This window comes from Callospermophilus lateralis, chromosome 5 (assembly GCF_048772815.1).
Source record: "Callospermophilus lateralis isolate mCalLat2 chromosome 5, mCalLat2.hap1, whole genome shotgun sequence".
Classification (NCBI taxonomy): domain Eukaryota; kingdom Metazoa; phylum Chordata; class Mammalia; order Rodentia; family Sciuridae; genus Callospermophilus; species Callospermophilus lateralis.
The window spans coordinates 15,698,554-15,714,938 of record NC_135309.1 but is presented as its reverse complement, the minus strand read 5'-3'; the positions used below and the strand labels follow the sequence as shown (position 1 = coordinate 15,714,938).

The 16,385-nt window shown below is 54.5% G+C and overlaps 1 protein-coding gene across 1 annotated transcript in view; it reads left to right on the top strand.

Annotated features, from left to right (window-relative positions):
• Positions 1 to 6,654: 6,654 nt before the first annotated feature.
• Positions 6,655 to 16,385, top strand: part of Fgf18 (fibroblast growth factor 18) — a 28,362-nt gene continuing 18,631 nt past the window's right edge. Inside the window, exon 1 of the mRNA XM_076857602.2 lies at positions 6,655 to 6,798. Coding sequence (XP_076713717.1) covers positions 6,655 to 6,798 — 144 coding nt within the window. The remainder of the gene's footprint in view (positions 6,799 to 16,385) is intronic.

Below are 16,385 nucleotides of genomic sequence, written 5' to 3'. Positions count from 1 at the left end.
GTAGCACTGTTTCTTTCTATTATTTAGCCTTTTTATACTTTGTCAAAGAAGTAAATATCCATAATTAAAGCTGTCCAATGCTATCCTAAAATCTGATGGGAAAGTCCCTGCCTACTCTGCCAAATAGTTTTCCCCATAGTAAACCAATTTTTCATCATGAGTATTTAGTGATCATTCCCATCCAGATCCTGTTAGTTAACAATCAAAACTATTAATCATGTTTCCAAACAGTACATCAGACTATCTACCTACCCTTGCCTCCCAGAGGAAATCTCTTATGTGGCAACAACCCAGAACAGACTTTTATGGTCTGGGTCTGAACAAAATGACTTAGGTGACTTTCCTGTTTGTCCAAAATTCAACATTTTGATAAACAGAAGAAAAGTTAAATTGTCACATGTGATAACATGAGGATGTCAGGGCCACATTCTCAACACTCACTGTTCTGCTTTAAGCCAGTTGTATGGTGATTCAAGCCATGTGGACATTATTATGATTGCTTAGCTCTAAGCAAACACTGCATAGCAATGCCGTATGTAGCATGCAACAACATGGGAAGACTGTCTCTGGAAACTTTTCAGGGGAGGGTATCAAACTCAATGCTGCCTTATTGTCTATTTTTCTTTTTGACTTTTAAGCATACACCTTAACTCTTGCCATTTTAGTGTGTTTTGTTTATGATAACTTTTCTGAAGAATTGTTTGTCTAGGTCTTGGGCCAGTTTCTGGGGAAATTGCAGTGTCCCACTTCAATTCTTAGGCTTTGATTCTCTTGGATGTTTTTCCTCATTCCTTTTTGTTTACACTTTTAAGACTTTTTTGTCTTCCAACTTTGTTTTTTAACTTCCCAAGTGGTGGTTCTTTGGATGTTACCAAAAGCTAGATTTCAAGGGGGGGGGGAGCAGGTTGTAATTTTGGAAGTGATCTTCAAAAAAAGGGTTGACAAAAGCCAACTTCACCCATTCCCTGTTTCCAGGTCTCTTATCGAATGGTTGTTTCCTTCACTATTCATTCTAGGATATCAGTGTTGCTTATTGTAGAAGGAAATGGTAAATACTCTCTGCTGGAATACATTGCCATTTTAAAGAGGATTTGTGTATTTTGGGTTTGAAAGATAATTTTTTTGAGACTGGATAATATGCTTTGTTGCCTATACTTGCCTGGAACTCATGCTTACTCCTTCCTGGTTCAGGCTTCTAAGTAGCTGGGACTACACGTGCATGTTGACTGCTGCTGTCAAGATAATTAAATTTCTCCTTATCAGCCAGCTTGATATGAATAGATTAAGTGCTACAGGTAGAGATGGTACCAAGAAGTACATTAAACTTAGGATCACTCCTTTGTGCTGGCACTTGGTAGTATGTGACTCAGGATAGAGTTGATGGAATTCTGCCTCCATTTTTTAAAAAATATTTTTTAGTTGTCAATGGATCTTTATGTGTGGTGCTGAGAACCAAACCCAGTGCCTCACACATGCTATCTGCCTCCATTTTAAAAAAACGTCTTAAAATGTAGGTCTGAACTTTTTAGTGTCTTGAGTTTGTGTCTGGAGACCGAACTTACTTCAGTTTAGTTAAAAGTCACATGTGGCAGGAAGCCCAGAAGAACTTGCTACCATTCTGAGAGAAAGCAGTTGGCCTTGGTGGTTGTCCTCTTGTGCCTCATTGAATCCAATCCATCCTTGAAAGCCCAGGCAGGCCTGCTTTTCCCATCTCCTCACCTTTAGTACTACTAGGTAGCCAAGTCAGTATGATGGCAATCTGAAAATTAACTTCCTTCTAGATTTTACTACTTTTGACAATCTTTCTATAGTGAAAACTATTAGGTGATTACTATCATTTGGATTTAATAGTCTAAAAGCACTATAAGGTACTTATAGTGGAGAATCATGAATTTGTGTCCTTGTGCATGCTTGTAGGCAGGTCTCTACCATAAAGACCAATAAGAAGCAACTGTTCCTTTGTTTTCTGTCACTAAGTAGATAAACTGGTTCAGGAGGGTCTGAAGATCACTATTTACTTTGGGGGCAAGTATATTTTCCTTCGGCCAGTCTGCTGAATATGGATGCTTAATGGGCTTAGTCTTTAGCCAATGCCATTTATAATTCTGCAGGCATTTTCTTTGGTGTTATTAGTAAGCCAAAATCCCTATTTTTATTGAAAAATTATGTAAATTATATTGTCAATCTCTGAAAAGAACCAGTGGATTTATCCCACAGAGAAGTTTTTTAATGTTTTAGGTGTAGATGGATACGATACCTTTATTTTTGTCTAGTGCTGAGGATTGAACCCAGTGCATCACACATACTAGGCAAGAAGTGCTCTACCACTGAGCCACAACCCCAGCTCCCACATAGAGATTTTTATTTATTTGTATTTCAGTTCACTTTTGGTTGCTAAAATTGCCCCCTTTGACCCTTCTGAAGCTACCTTTTGCCATCACAGACCTCGCTGAGTTAGCAGGAGACGGGCCTCAACATAGATGACTATTCATACTAGCCTTGCTTAGTTACTAGGTTGCATTAAGTCCATTATCCATTGCTGTACCCTGAGTGCCTATCTGAGAGCTCCACATATAAAAGGTTTTTGTGACTCTTTGATAACTGCAATCAAATTATAGGTTTGACTTGCTTTTTAGTGTGAGAAGATATTCCAGGTTCATTTTGTTCATAGACTTGGAAGGAGCTATTTGGCATTTAGGACTACAGTTGGGAGTATTGCTTAGTACTGGGTTCTGTTTGGCAGGCTGGGATTTGGAAAATCGGAGAAATATGTAGAATATATTACTGCTATGTGAACACTTCAAATTCAGATAGAATTCATTTAAGACATGCATATGGTGAGTAGTTTATTGTTAGCGTATCTTTACATCTGTGAAACAGTTTGAAGATGTAGAATAATGGAGAAAAGGAATAATGTGAAATAAATAAATTCTAGTCAAAAGATTCTGGTTAGATGCTGCTTCAACTTTAGGGAATAATCTTACTTCCTCATTAGAAATTGTGAAGAAAATAATGTGAAGACAATGTAAAACCAGAATTATTAGTTAAAAACAGCTAAAACATTTGGACCTTTAGTATATGCCAGATGATTTTCATTCTTAATTCTGTGACCCCATGGAAGTTTAGTGTTCTGAGTCGTGTTTTGTAGACAAGGAAGCAGTCTTGGATTGCTTGCTAGAAGTGAGAGAAACAACATTCAAACCCAGGACCTATGGCTATGTTTCTACTAAGAACTGTCTGGACTTTTTTTTTTTTTAAAGAGAGAGTGAGAGAGGGAGAGAGAGAGAATTTAAATATTTATTTTTTTTTAGTTATCGGCAGACACAATATCTTTGTTTTGTATGTGGTGCTGAGGATCGAACCCGGGCCGCACGCATGCCAGGCGAGCATGCTACCGCTTGAGCCACATCCCTAGCCCCTGTCTGGACTTCTTGGTCAGTCTTATTTGTGTGGTAGAATAGGAGATTGATAAATTGTTAAGACCACAGAACCCTTTAAATGGAACAATAGTTATATACTCCTTCCATTAAAAATTAATAGAGATGGTAGTAGTATAACAGCATGGAAATATGATCTTAGCCAGTAGTTACTAAACACTGTCTTGGGAGGCCAGAACCAAGCCTTGACTCATATTTTCTAATAAAGCAAGATCAAAGGTGATGGCGATGGCTCAGGTCCAGTGGGTCATTTCAAACTATCTGGGGATTGGTTTATTTCCAGAACTTGGGAAGTTAGTAGTAACTTCTGAAGCCCAGTTCTGACCATGTCTGTTGATTTTTTTTCATCCCTGTAGATGAAACCCAGGGATGCTTAACCACTGAGCCCCACACTGAGCCCCTTTTTTAAAACAGGGTTTCCCTAAGTTGTCCAGGCTGACCTGAAATTATAGGAATTGCTGGAATTATAGGCATGCACCACTACACCTAGCTCTGGTGGGTCATTTCAAACTCTGGGATTTGTTCATCTTCATTTAGTAGTAACTTCTCAAGGCCAGTTCTGGCAGAATGTCTGCATAAATTCAGTCCAGCAGCTTCTTGCAAAGACTTTGCGGTCACTTGGTACCTAGTTTTGTAAAGGTTCTCTGTACTTGACTCCAGGGCTGTTTAGAATAGCCTTAGCATTGAACAGGAACTTAAAATAACTCGCAGGGAGGCTTGATATTTGGAACACAGAATACTGATAATCGGATCTGTGACTTGAAAATAGCTCTGCTTGACAGCACCTACCTACTTTATTATGTTTGAGTGAGGGTGGAACGCTGAACCACAGCCGGTGACAGAAGGCTTTTAACCACATAGTCTGAATTCCTGAGTTCTTCATTTTGAGCTTGCTCTCTAGTTTCTTTTCCACTGTGACCTGTTTTATATCTGTCCTAGTTTGAGCTTGGTGGCAGCAATCTCTAAAAGGGGTGTGAGTGGGAAGGACAGGATTTTGCGGTTGGTGGGCACCGGCGGAACCAATCTTTTGAGGATCCTACCAAAGGAGGCAAGTTCCTTAATAGCACACAAATGGAAATAAATCTTAGCCCGGTTGGGAGGCGGCTGGAAAAGGGCCTAGAGTGGTCGCTGACCAGAGTCCTGCTGGCTACTCCCAAGCATATATCCCTCACAAGCTGGGGTTGTAGTGACGCCTTGGAGCCGCTAGGTGGTAGCCATGTGTTTCCAAAACTAGCTCGCTAACGCGAGAGCCCAGCTGGGATCCCAAGAACCGACCCGGAGCCCTGGAGGAGGAAGAAGGGAGAGATGACCCGGAGCCTTCCCCACTTCCAGCGGCAGGGAAAGAAGAGAGGAAGAAGGCTCACTTAGCATGGGCATTCCGCCGGGAGGGTGGCTGGGAAAATCAATATCTTGTGTGGACTCCTGGCGGGTAAAAGCGGCGTCCCTCAAGTGGAGCTGGGGGGTTGGGCCTGACCTGCTCTCTCCCGGTTCCCCACTCCAACGCTGGTGGGTGTGAGTGTGAATAGCGAATATGGGTGAGTGAGGTCGTTCTGCACCTAACTGCGTTCTTGGGAACCGCTCTCTATTCATTTCGGCCAACATTTGCGCTGTGGCGCGGGTCACTGCGCCTAGGTGCAAAGCTCCGACGGCTTCCAGCGCTCACCCACTCCAGCCTCTTAGGTTCTGCCCTTCGGAACTGCGGGTCCCGTCGCCGAGAGTGAGCACCTCCCTTCCAACCCGGAGCCACCAGGAGAAGGAGGAGGCGGCGGTGGAGAGGCCGCGGCAGGCTGGCGAGCAGGCAGGGCCGCCTTTGATGTGGGCGCGGCGCACCCAGGCGAGCTGAGCGCCCGTCCGGCCGCGCCCCGAGGGGGGAGCCCCGAGCCCCGCATCCTCATTGTGCCGGCTCGGGCCCGGGCCCGCCCCCGGCCCCCCGCCCCCTCGCCGCCCGCGCGTAGAAAACGCCCCGGCCGCCGCCAGTGGTGGGAGGCGGCGATGCGCACGGCCGGAGAGACGCGGAGGAGGAGACATGAGCCGGCGGGCGCCCGGACGGAGCGGCCGTGACGCTTTCGCGCTGCAGCCGCGCGCCGCAGCCCCAGAGCGCTGACCCCTGGCCTCGCGCAGTCCCGCGCCCCGGCCAGAGAGCCTGCCCCAGCTTTTATTCCTGTCGCGCATGCTGCCCCCGGAGTGAGCCGGGCACCAGCATTCCGCGGACGCCTGGACGGCTGCCGGACAGCAGTGAGCAAGCTTCCCGCACCAGCCGAGCGCTTCCCGCACAGCGGCGGCCGCCCCGCAGCCCCCGCGCCAGCCCGGAGGGCGCAGCGCTCCGGAGGAGCCGCGCGGGGCGCTGATGCCGCAGGGCGCGCCGCGGAGCGCCCCGGAGCAGCAGAGTCTGCAGCAGCAGCAGCCGGCGAGGAGGGAGCAGCAGCAGCGGCGGCGGCGGCGGCGGCGGAGGCGGAGGCGCCCGGTCCCGGCCGCGCGGAGCGGACATGTGCAGGCTGGGCTAGGAGCCGCCGCCTCCCCCCCGCCCAGCGATGTATTCAGCGCCCTCCGCCTGCACTTGCCTGTAAGCGCCCGCGCGCGGGGCTGCCCACCCTGCCTGACCGTCTGCCGGTGTTCCCGCACGTCTGTGCTCCTGACTCCGCCTCGTGTCTGTCTGTCCGAAAGCCCCCTCCCTCTAGTCCCACTGACCACCTCTCCATCTCTCTCCGCAGGTGTTTACACTTCCTGCTGCTGTGCTTCCAGGTACAGGTACGTGGGCTCCTGACTTGACCCCCCCCCCTTCTGCCTCGCGGCAGAAGCCGACCCCCCTCGCCGGGGCCGCGCCCCCTCCGGGTGCCCCACCCTCCCGGGCGGCGAGCCCAGTGCACCTGTTCCCAGGGCGCGAAAGGGCGGTTCCGCGCGCTCCCTGCGCCGCTGGCGGATGAGCCAAGGGCAAGGGACTCTGCTGTCGCTCGCTAGCCGGCGTGGGTTGTCGCAGCGCCTGTTGGCCTGGGATGAGATCCCTTGGAGCTAGTGGGCTCAGCCCCAGCAACATGCCCGACCCCGAGACCCCTTCCTGAAGTCAACGGCGAGTTGGGACTTAGGAATTTTTCTGCCAACTGTCCTTAACATCGCCGTTTGCTCTTCCAAACAAAAAGACTCCTTTCAGTTGAGAGGATTTGGAGTCCAAGGAGAGAGCTGCAGTTGTAAATTACTCTGTGGTTTCAAAGGCGTTTGTATGCGAGAAAAGGAGAGCAAGAGCGAGAGCACGACCAGAGAGGGAGAGCGAGCGCCGGGTCTAGGTCCCGCGGAGGCGCTGGGCGGCTGGGTTGTCCGCGAGGCCGCTCCGGGACAGGCGGCGCTCCGCACGCCCTGGCCCAAGGTGCTGCAGCCGGCGGCTGGTTCCCGCCTGCTCCGCGTTCACTCTTGCTCTCCGTGAATCAGAAGAGGGCTTGGCGCTCAGCCTGGAAAGCACTTGCTAAAATCTGATCTGTTACTTCAGCAGCTTTCAGACTCGGGAAGGTCTTGGCACGCAGACAGTTGGAACGCTCTGGCTTCCAAAGCCGTGGAAATGAAGGAAAAGGGCGGGGGGGAGGGAAAGAGGGAGCCGACTTCAGGCCCGATTAGAACCAGACCAGGGCTGCCTCGGCATGACGGGGTGGGGGCAGAGGGAATGGGAAGCCCAGCTGCCCGAGCCCCCACCCACCTAGAGCGGCCAGAGAGGGGATCTGGGAGGAGCTGGATGCAGGCCAAAAGAGGATTATCTGCCCCTTCCCCCTCTGCCTTAAAGGCAGGTGTCCCTACAGGGTTGGGAAGGTGCTTAAGCCTGAGCCTTCTGGGTTCTGGAGATGCCCAGAGACGGCCTCGCACATGGAAATTGGAGTTCCCAGATTTCTGGCACCAGGAATGTGTGTGTTGAGGGCTGGTTGGTGAGACTCCGCAGTCACTTGCCTTGGTGCTGGTGGCAGGAGAGGACTGGTGCCCTTGGGATGGATGTGAACTGGGGGCAGCCAGTTGAGGCTGGGAGGAGGGTGGCTGGAGGGACAGGCTGATGGGTTCTTTCCTCCTGTTGGCCAGGCTGGGGTCCCCAGTGACTCCTTGAATCAATACAACTGGAGTCAGTAACTTAAGACTGGCTGTTTGCCAAAGCAGATGTGACCCTGTGTAGTGATGGGGGTGGGGGACCGGGTGGGGAATGGTTGGTGTCAGAGAGAGAGGCCAGTGCCAGGCATGGCCTGCCTGGTCTGCAGCTGAGTCCCCAAGCAGAGGGCAGGCCCCAGGGTCACTGCGGAGGGTCTGCTTGTCTGGCCTGGGGAAGGCTCCTTGCTGGACGGCTGGACCAGGGGCTGGAGCTTCTCAGGAGAGGGGCCTTTGGTCATGGGTGCCGGAGCTTCAGGGTGTATCCCATTCTTGGTTCTTCTTGAAGTGAGGCCCAGGAGGGGCTGCTGGGGGGGGGGGTTGTCTTCTCCAAGGAGAGTGTGAGGGAGGGAGCCCCGCTGTGTGTCCCAGCTCCACCTCTGGGCCAGAGTTGGAGCCAGCATCGTAGGAGGAGCTGGAGGCCCGCCTGGGGTAGGTCCAGAGGCAGCCCTCCCCAGGTGAGGGGCCTCCACGCCACTCTCCTGCCTTTGCTCCTTTGTCCCCTCTGGCATTTCCAGCTGGTTCATGTGCCCTTGGAATACATCTCAGAGTGGGATTATAGGGGGAGGGGTGTCTTTGAAACAGTGCACAAAAAATTGTGCCCAAATGTGCCATGTCGGAAAGAGAGTTCTCAGCAACCCACAGATTCCGAAACCACTCTGACCCCTGAAAGGTAAAGAGGTAGTTCCCCAGGGGGTTCAGGTGAGGTTGGCAGCCCACAACCCCACTTACCTTTTCAGGGGCAAAGTTTGTGTGGTCCTTAGTGGTAAAAATGAGGGGCAGCCCCTATGGGGGGAATTGCCAGGAGTTGGGGGTCTGATCCCAGTGGAGGTGGTGCTGTGAGGACGCTGGAGAGTGGCTCCATGCGGGCAGCCTGGACCTAGACAGTGAGTTGGAGCGCCTTCAGTGCGAGGCCCACAGTGCACCCAGGGCCCACCCACTTCCCTGAATGGTGGGCAGGGCTCAGGGCTTGGCGATTTGGTGGGCTAGGCCTGGACCCCAGCTCCATCGTTCCCTGCCCGTGGCTTCCTGGGGGTCTTAGTTTCATCTTTTGTGAAAGAAGTGGCCCTGGGGTGGGAATGATGAGACAGAGCAGCGTGACTTCTCATCCTCCCCGGAAAGTCGTCTGGGCGGAGAAAGGGGCCCCCCCATCCTGTCCTCCCCCACCTTGCTATCCTGGGGGTCTGGTCCATCTCAGGAATAGTCTGCCCCCTGCCCCCAGGCCTCAGCCGGGGTCAGGACGGGTTCCTCCCAGCCACATTTCCATGAGCACATTGAATGCTAGACACTGTCCTCGCCCACCCCCAGGGTGCTGAGTCCCGCCCTCACTCTGAGTCCGGCAGTCACCCTGGGAAGCGGGAAGCTGGGAATTTAATAAGATCCCTTCATCCCTTCTCCCCAGGACTTGGGCACTGTGGATAGCTCTAATCGGAAGAATTTTAGAAATGTCCTCCGGAGCAGGTGGCGTGACCAGTAAATTGCTTTTCTGCACTTGGCTGAGCTGTGACAATGACACGGGCCGGTCCTTTCAGGAGGCTCAGCCGGCACCTGCCTGACATTGTTCCCACCGCCAGGCTCAGCTAGGTCCAGGCCTTCCCAGACAAGCCGGGCATGAGCAGGCCAGGGGTGGGGGGAGGGGGAGGGGGGGCTTCCTCCAGTCCCCTGTCCCTCCTAGTGCCTTGTCCTTCCCACTCGGCCACTTCCTGTGCAAGAGGTGTTCTGGTTTGGAAGTTTCCTTCCACGTCCCTCTCTGTCTGACTACCCAGCTTCCTCCATGGGCTTTGGACCCTTCCTTCAAGCTGGCTAGTATGGGATCAGTGCCCTTCAGGGCAAGAGGAGGATGGAAAACTGTCCTATTGGGTGGCACTTTTGTTTATTTATTTCGGGCACTTTCAGTTTCTTAAAGATCATCATCTTCCATTTAGGCAGGTTTTCATTCAACAGCTGCTTGGGGGGAGTCTGCTTCTTGCTAACCTGAGGATAAGCCCTAGAGGGCACCTGGCCCCAGAGCTCGGAGCCTGTCAGGGAGATGGCCAGGTCTCAGGAGTGTGTCCACCACTGCTCCCAGCTCTGTGGGGCAGGGCGCATCTTCCTCCACCAGGAAGGTGCTCGTAAGGATTTCACAGTGTCTGTGGCATCAGGCAGCTGCTTTCAATCCTCCAACCATTGTACAAGATGGTGGGGAGGAAGGAGTGACGTTCCTCCCACAAGGACGGAGAAAGCGAGGCAGAGACGAGGAAGGGATTTGTTCAAGGCACGGCTGAGTCCCCGCCCTCTGGATGCAAGATCTTGTGTTCATGCCACTGTGCCAGGCTGACTTTTCCAGAGAATCCTGGCATTAATCAGAAGGAATCCTGGTGGCGAAACAGTCCCAGGAGGGTGCTGAGGGAGGCGATTCTGGGCTCGAGGTATTGGACCTGCCGCCCCTCGAACTTGCTGCTCTGAGAGGGTCCTGGAGGTAGAGGTGGGTGTTTTGTGGGGTGGGGCTGGGCATTCGCACCCTCCTTCCAGCCTCCTTCCCAGGTAGAGGGGGAGGGAGGGAGGCAGGCACCCTGCCAGCATTTGTGATGTTCCAAAGTGTCACCTGCGTGGAGATAAGAGGTGGGTTTTAGAATTTTATTGTGGTTGGTTCAGCCAGTGCCAGCAGGCCTGGACAGCACGTCAGGGTCTCCGTGTGCAGCCTGTATACCCTTCCTGAGCAGCTCTACGGGTGCCCCGGGCCCCCGAAGGAGGCTGGAGGCGGGCAGGGAGGTCCATCCTCAGCAGGACTTAGTCCTCTAGCAGGAAAACCCTAGGTGTAGAAAATGGGGGTGCAGGCCTGTCAGGCTAACGCAGAGAGGGCAGAAGGCACCCATGTAGCCCCAGCAGGTAGGGTGCGCTCAGTGGAGGGCTCAGCATGTGCTAGGACTTCTCTCAGCGTCTGGGCAGAGCCTCCCCAGCTGTTGGAAGGAGGGAATTCTATGGGTAAGGACAAGAGGTTCAGGGCCATAGTCGGGCGCCTGCTCTGGAGCTGCCAGCCTGGCTCCAGTGGTAGCTCCGCCTTCTCTTTGCTGTGTGACCTGGTGCAAGTTATTTGACCTTCCTGGGTCTTAGCTTTTGCACACATAAAATGGGGGAAAACAAAACAAAAGAAAACACAAAAACAACCCTTACTTCCTGATGGGAGTGCTGGTGACAGACTCATGTGTGCAGTCCCCATGCCTCTGGCCCTGGGAGGTTGCCTTGCCCGTCACCCTATCAGCTCCTGGGCACTGGGAAGGGGGCATTGACTCTGGGCAAGGGCTGCTCTGAAGAGGAATGTCTGCTGGACCCAGGGCAGACACTGGGGGACCGGGATGCCGAATCCCTCCCACGTGCCAGGGTGGGAGGCCGTCTGGCCTTGGCAGGGGCTTTGGCCTCCTGTGGCACTAGCAGGAGGGTGGGCCACAGGCTCCAGTCAGACTTGGTGGCAGCACCTTGCTGACATCCAGGGGGCCTCAGCTCAGACCCATTTAAAACACTGCCGTGTCAAGGACAGGGTAGGGTCCAAGGCAAGCCTCCTGAGGGCCACCAAGCAGAAAGACTCCCGGGGCCACGCACCAGCCCTGGCTCTGTCACCTCCCATCCTGTGCCTTCCCTCTGAGCCTTGGTTTACCCACTTGAGGGTCAGCCAGGTGGGCAGTGGCTTCTGAGTTGCTGCGGCCCAGGTGCGGGTCTGAATCCCACCAGCGCCTTGGTGGGGACATTGCAGAATGGGACAGTGCGAAGCTCCTGCTTCTCAGGGGTCTTGGGGGTATTGCAGCCAGCATTGAGGCTGATAAATACCTGAGCAATAGTAGTCGCTCTGTCATGTGCCATGTGTGTCTGGGGCATGCGACGCGCTAGAGGAAGCCAGCAGGGTTCTTGGATTGGTGACAACAGGCCTTCTCCTCCAGTTTGCTGGTGGCATAGGCTTTTGGCCTTAGGTCTGGATTTAATTGCTGTTCCGCCACTCACTCTGACTGTCTCAGAGTACTATAGGGATGATCACACCGCTCCCCAGAACACTGTTGGTAGGAGTAATAGAAGCCCAGTCCTGGACCAGGTATGCAGTAGGGGCTCAAATATGGCACCATTCTTCATTAGCAATCCATAAACATTTATGGGATGCTGCTTCCTGTCTGGCTGGACTGGTTTTCACGGGCCCGGAGGAGACATCGGGGGCTTCAGCTCTTCCCTGGGGTCCTCTGGGTGGACACTGGGCTGCCTTACCCACCAGCCTCTCTGGCTCCCGTCCACCTTCTACCTTGGAATCCCACAATCCCACCGCACTTTGTCCCTGTCCTTCGACCCCCATATTCTCTGCTAGAACTCACAGGTACAGAAGGGTCTCAGGCTTCGGCTCCAACCCACTGGGTCACTCCTGCCTTGGCCCCTCAGTGGCTCTGTGACTGGGAAAATTGAGGGTCTCTCCATTCTGTGGCCTCCTGGGGGCTGCTGCCAGGGTGGACTGTGGTCCTCTGGGGGGAGCACTTGGCACAGTGCTAGGCTTGACATCAGTGGGAGGTAAACGTGAGCTGCAGTCCTGGCTTGGCTCTGGGTGTCTGAGGCCTGCTGTGGGCCGTATGCAGATCTTGAAGTCCAGGGAGGGCTGACCCTGCCGTGGTACCATGGCACCTGGTTCTCACCCGGCATGGAGGACCTGGATGGAGCTTCTACGCGCTCGGCATAGGGCGTCAGCTTCTCTGCCAGCCCTTGGGGTCTGGAAGAGACCAAGGCTGGGTGCTAGAAGCGGGAGCCCCAGCAGCTAGTGGGGATTGTGTGGAAGGGCCCGGATGGAGCCCAAAGGAAGGAGCAGGCCAGGTGGAGGGGTCCGTGACTGTGTGTGCGCTGTGAGAGCCCTGCAGGCGTGGGCATGGCTGTCTCCAGCAGACCAGGCCTGGTGGGCCACTGGGGTGCCTGTGACGTCAAGCTCAGGGGTGGAGGCGCTGGCACAGCCCGGTGGGCACTGGATGCCAGAACTCAGGGCTGGCTTGTGATCGCAGGCCTGGGGACTGCTCTCCCCACCCCAGGGCTACAGGGACGGGATCGAAGCCGGCATTGCCTGTAAGGGAAAGGGGAGAAGAGAAGCAGGCTCAGTGCTTGACAGGGCCATCCCTGTCCCCAGGCTGGCTCCGGGTGTGGCCACCTGCCCCAGCACCCATATTGACAATCTGTAGGAGTCGGTGATGTATGGGGAGAGGGAGGCTGACCCTCGGGCCCAGCCCCCACCCTGCCACGCCCGCCATGCGGATGGCTCGGCCCTGCCAATCAATACATTGATAGCTCTGGGAGCTTAATGGACAGGCTGGGGGTGGGGAGGGCCCTTTGCGGCCCTCCTTGCTCTCCAGGCTGGTTGGGCATGGGGAGTGTGACAGGAGGGAAGCCAGACACTTGGGCTGAGGGTGGGGCTGCCCATCTGAGTCCAGCTAGGTCCAGGGGTGGCGGTCCCCCCTCTGCGTCCTACACAGGAGTGCCTGCTGCGGGGACCCTGTGGGCTGCAGAGCAGACAGGGACTCAGATCTTGGCTCAGCTGCTTTCTCTACTGCTCTGACTGGTCCTTGGGCCTCTCTGCGTCTCCCTGGGTTGCCTACAGCACAGGGACAGTCATCATTGTGACCTGCTCTGGTCACGTGGGCAGTAAGGACAGTGTCTGGCAAATGGGCATCCTGGGCCCTGGCATAGAGCAAATGCCCAAGAAGTAGGAGCCAACGTGAGAGTCGCTCTCAACAACAGTGATCGGGAGGGTGCCATGGCTGGCAGCGGCCCCTGGCCAGAGTCCAGGCTGCTCTCGAGGAAGAGTTTGGGGAGCTGCCTTTGGGAGTAGAGAGGGGGCCAACCTTACCAGGGACCAGGTTTGAATCCAGAATTTGGAGATGCTCTGGAAGTCCTGGAGAGACTGACCTTCTGCTGCTGGGGGAACGTGGCCAGAAGTCTGTGGCTGCCTACCTGGGGCCAGGGAGACCTCAACAATCGGGAGCTGGAGTGGGAGATAGCAGTGAGACCCTGTCCTCCTTGCTTGTGAGGAGGAGTTCATGGTCTTCAGCTGTTTCACAGACAATATCCCTCACCCCTCAACTATGACTTGTGTTCTGAGCCAGCCACTGTCCTGGAATGCAGTCACTCCTCCCTTATCCTTGAGAATATGTCCTAAGATCCCCAGTGGATGCCCCAGGTGGAGGACAGTACCAAACAAGCATTGTTGTCCCGAGACAGTCGCCCTGATGGCTGAGGCAGCTGTGAAGTGGCTACCTGGTGGGTAGTGTACATAGTGTGGATACACTAGATCAGTTGCCCTGATGGCTGAGACAGCTGTGGATGGCTACCTGGTGGGTAGCGTATACAGTGTGGATACGCTGGATCAGTTGCCCTGATGGCTGAGACAGCTGTGGAGTGGCTACCTGGTGGGTAGTGTATACAGTGTGGATATGCTGGATATGGGGGCAGCATGAGGTTTTGTCATGCTACTCAAAATGCCACCAAATGTAAAACTTACTAATAGTTTATTTCTGGAATTTCCCATTTAATATTTTTGGTCCTTGGTTTACAAGGGTAGCTATGGACAGTGGAATCCAGGAGAAGCAGGGAGCACTGATGTGACAGAGGAGGTGGGGAGTGAATCGCCTGAGGGAGGGTGGCTGCAGGTTGAGTCAAAATGATGGACAGAGGGGAAGGTGGTCCCCTCCCCAGTTCTATGACTTAGGGCAAGCGATATAACCTCCCAGAGTCTCATAGTCTCCATCTGTTAAACGAGGATAGTAAGCAAGCCACCTCCCGGGGCTGCTGGGGCGATTGTAGGGTGATTCAGTCACAGCTCTGCATGTCACGGCCATTTAAAAGACAGAGAAATGTCTGAGCTAAATATTACAAACAAAATATTTTGCGGATGGGAAACTGAGAGTTAAGGAAACTGGGGTGGACCTGGGCAGCCTGGGGCTGGCCCCACTTCTGGTGTGGAGTGTGATTGTGCCATGTGTGTGACGGGGCACGGGCTAGTGGCTGGTGGCAACGTGGCCTGGGAAGACGTAGGAAGCCACGAGTGTGCTTTTCAGAATGGAGGGTGAAGGCTTCAGGCCAGAGGGAGCTCTGGTGGCGTCGGACGCCCCAGTGGGATGGACACCATAGCGATCCCCACAAGATAGCCAGATCTCTTGTACCTCAGAGGGGCCCACAGCCTGCCTAGGGCAGAGCTGGATTTTAAGGCCACCTGTACGTTGTCCTGCAGGAGTTGGGACCCAGGGCAGGGCTTGGGCAGGGACACTGTCTTTCTGCATGCTCTGGGCCATGTGAGACGAGCATGCGACTGCGGTCAGGTGGGCTGGGTCCCCGGGCCCAGGGGGTGCCTCTGTCCCCGGGTTCTGGCAGGCCTGGCCCTGTTGCCTCTGTGCAGTTCCTGGGCTGGGGAGGGAACATTTCCCCCCCATTGAAACCTCAGACTGGGGAAAGGGCAGGGGGTGAAGTTGGGGTCTTAGGCTGCCAGGGGATTCTAGGTCACCCCCCCCCCCGTGGGAAAAGCTACTTCCACCGAAAACATGATCCACGCGTGGAGGGGGGTGAGGTGGGGGTGAGATGGGGGCGAGATGGGCCGCGAGGCCCTTCTGTCCACTTTGAAGAAGCTACGGGGCTGGGACTGTGTTTGTCCTGCGGCTTTTCAGGGCCCCTCTGGTGACTCTGCCCCTGAAGGGTATGAGTGGACAGACGGCAGCTCTGACTGTCCTTGGAAGGCCCTGACTGGGTTCCTGCTCAGGCACTGAGGACCAGTGACCTGTCACCCAACTAGTGGACAGGGAAAGGGGCCATGGGGCCGGGCAGCCCTGCATGCCTGTGCTCCGGAGGCAGAGCCTGGGGCTCTGCTCACCTACCTAGCCCTGTGGCTCTGGGCAGAGGCCTGAGGACCCATCTGTGAAGAGGACTCAGCTGCTGGGGTGGTCAGGGCAGGTAGAAGAAAAGCATATCCACTCTCAGCAGAGTGCCTGGAGCAGAGGACAGCAGGGCCTTGCAATCCCAGTGGCTCAGGAGGCTGAGGCAGGAGGATCGCAAGTTCGAGTCCAGGCTCAGCACTTAGCAAGGCCCTAAGAAACTTAGTGAGACCCTGTCTCAAAAGAAAAAGTAAGGGCCTGGGGATAGAGCTCAGTTGGTAGAGTGCTTGCCTCGCATCACACACACATAAAATAATAAAATAAAAAGGGCTGGGGGTGTGGCTCAGTGGGTAAGTACCCCTGTGTTCAACCCCTGGCACCAAAATAAATAAACAAACAAATAAATAAAATAAAGGAAAAAAAAAGATCTCCCCCTGCCATCCCCCGTGGAATCTGCTTGTTTGGGTGGTAAGAAGTAGGGTCATTACTGACCTCCAGGTGTCCCTCATTTGGGGCCACATTGGCAAGCTTTTGCCGACGGCCTGCTGGAGGTAGAGCGGAGACCTAGGATTGACCCAATGAGCTTGACTCGGGGACAGCTGCATGTGCGGAGACCCTCCCAGCCTTGGAGGTGGGGGCCAGGCAGGTGCCTGGGGCAGGTGACAGCCAGGCTGAAGGACACTGGCAGCCCTGAGCCCACCAGAGGCCTTGCCCAGGGCCTGGGGCGCTCTTGGGCCCTGTGTCCTGGAGAGGCCACCCTGACTCCCTACCCCGGGACTGATCAGGCCTCAGGGTGTGGCTTAAATCACGGAAGCTGGGCAAGATGGATTGCTCACCCCACATCCTGTGGAAGGGTCACCCTCCAGCCTCTGCTGACCCTGGGTCACCCACGCTGCCTCTGTCCAGTGGGCCAGGGAGAAAATCGTTAATGGGAGGCCAGCTTCTGGGGCAGGGAGTGCCCCTTGGGGGCCCGGGG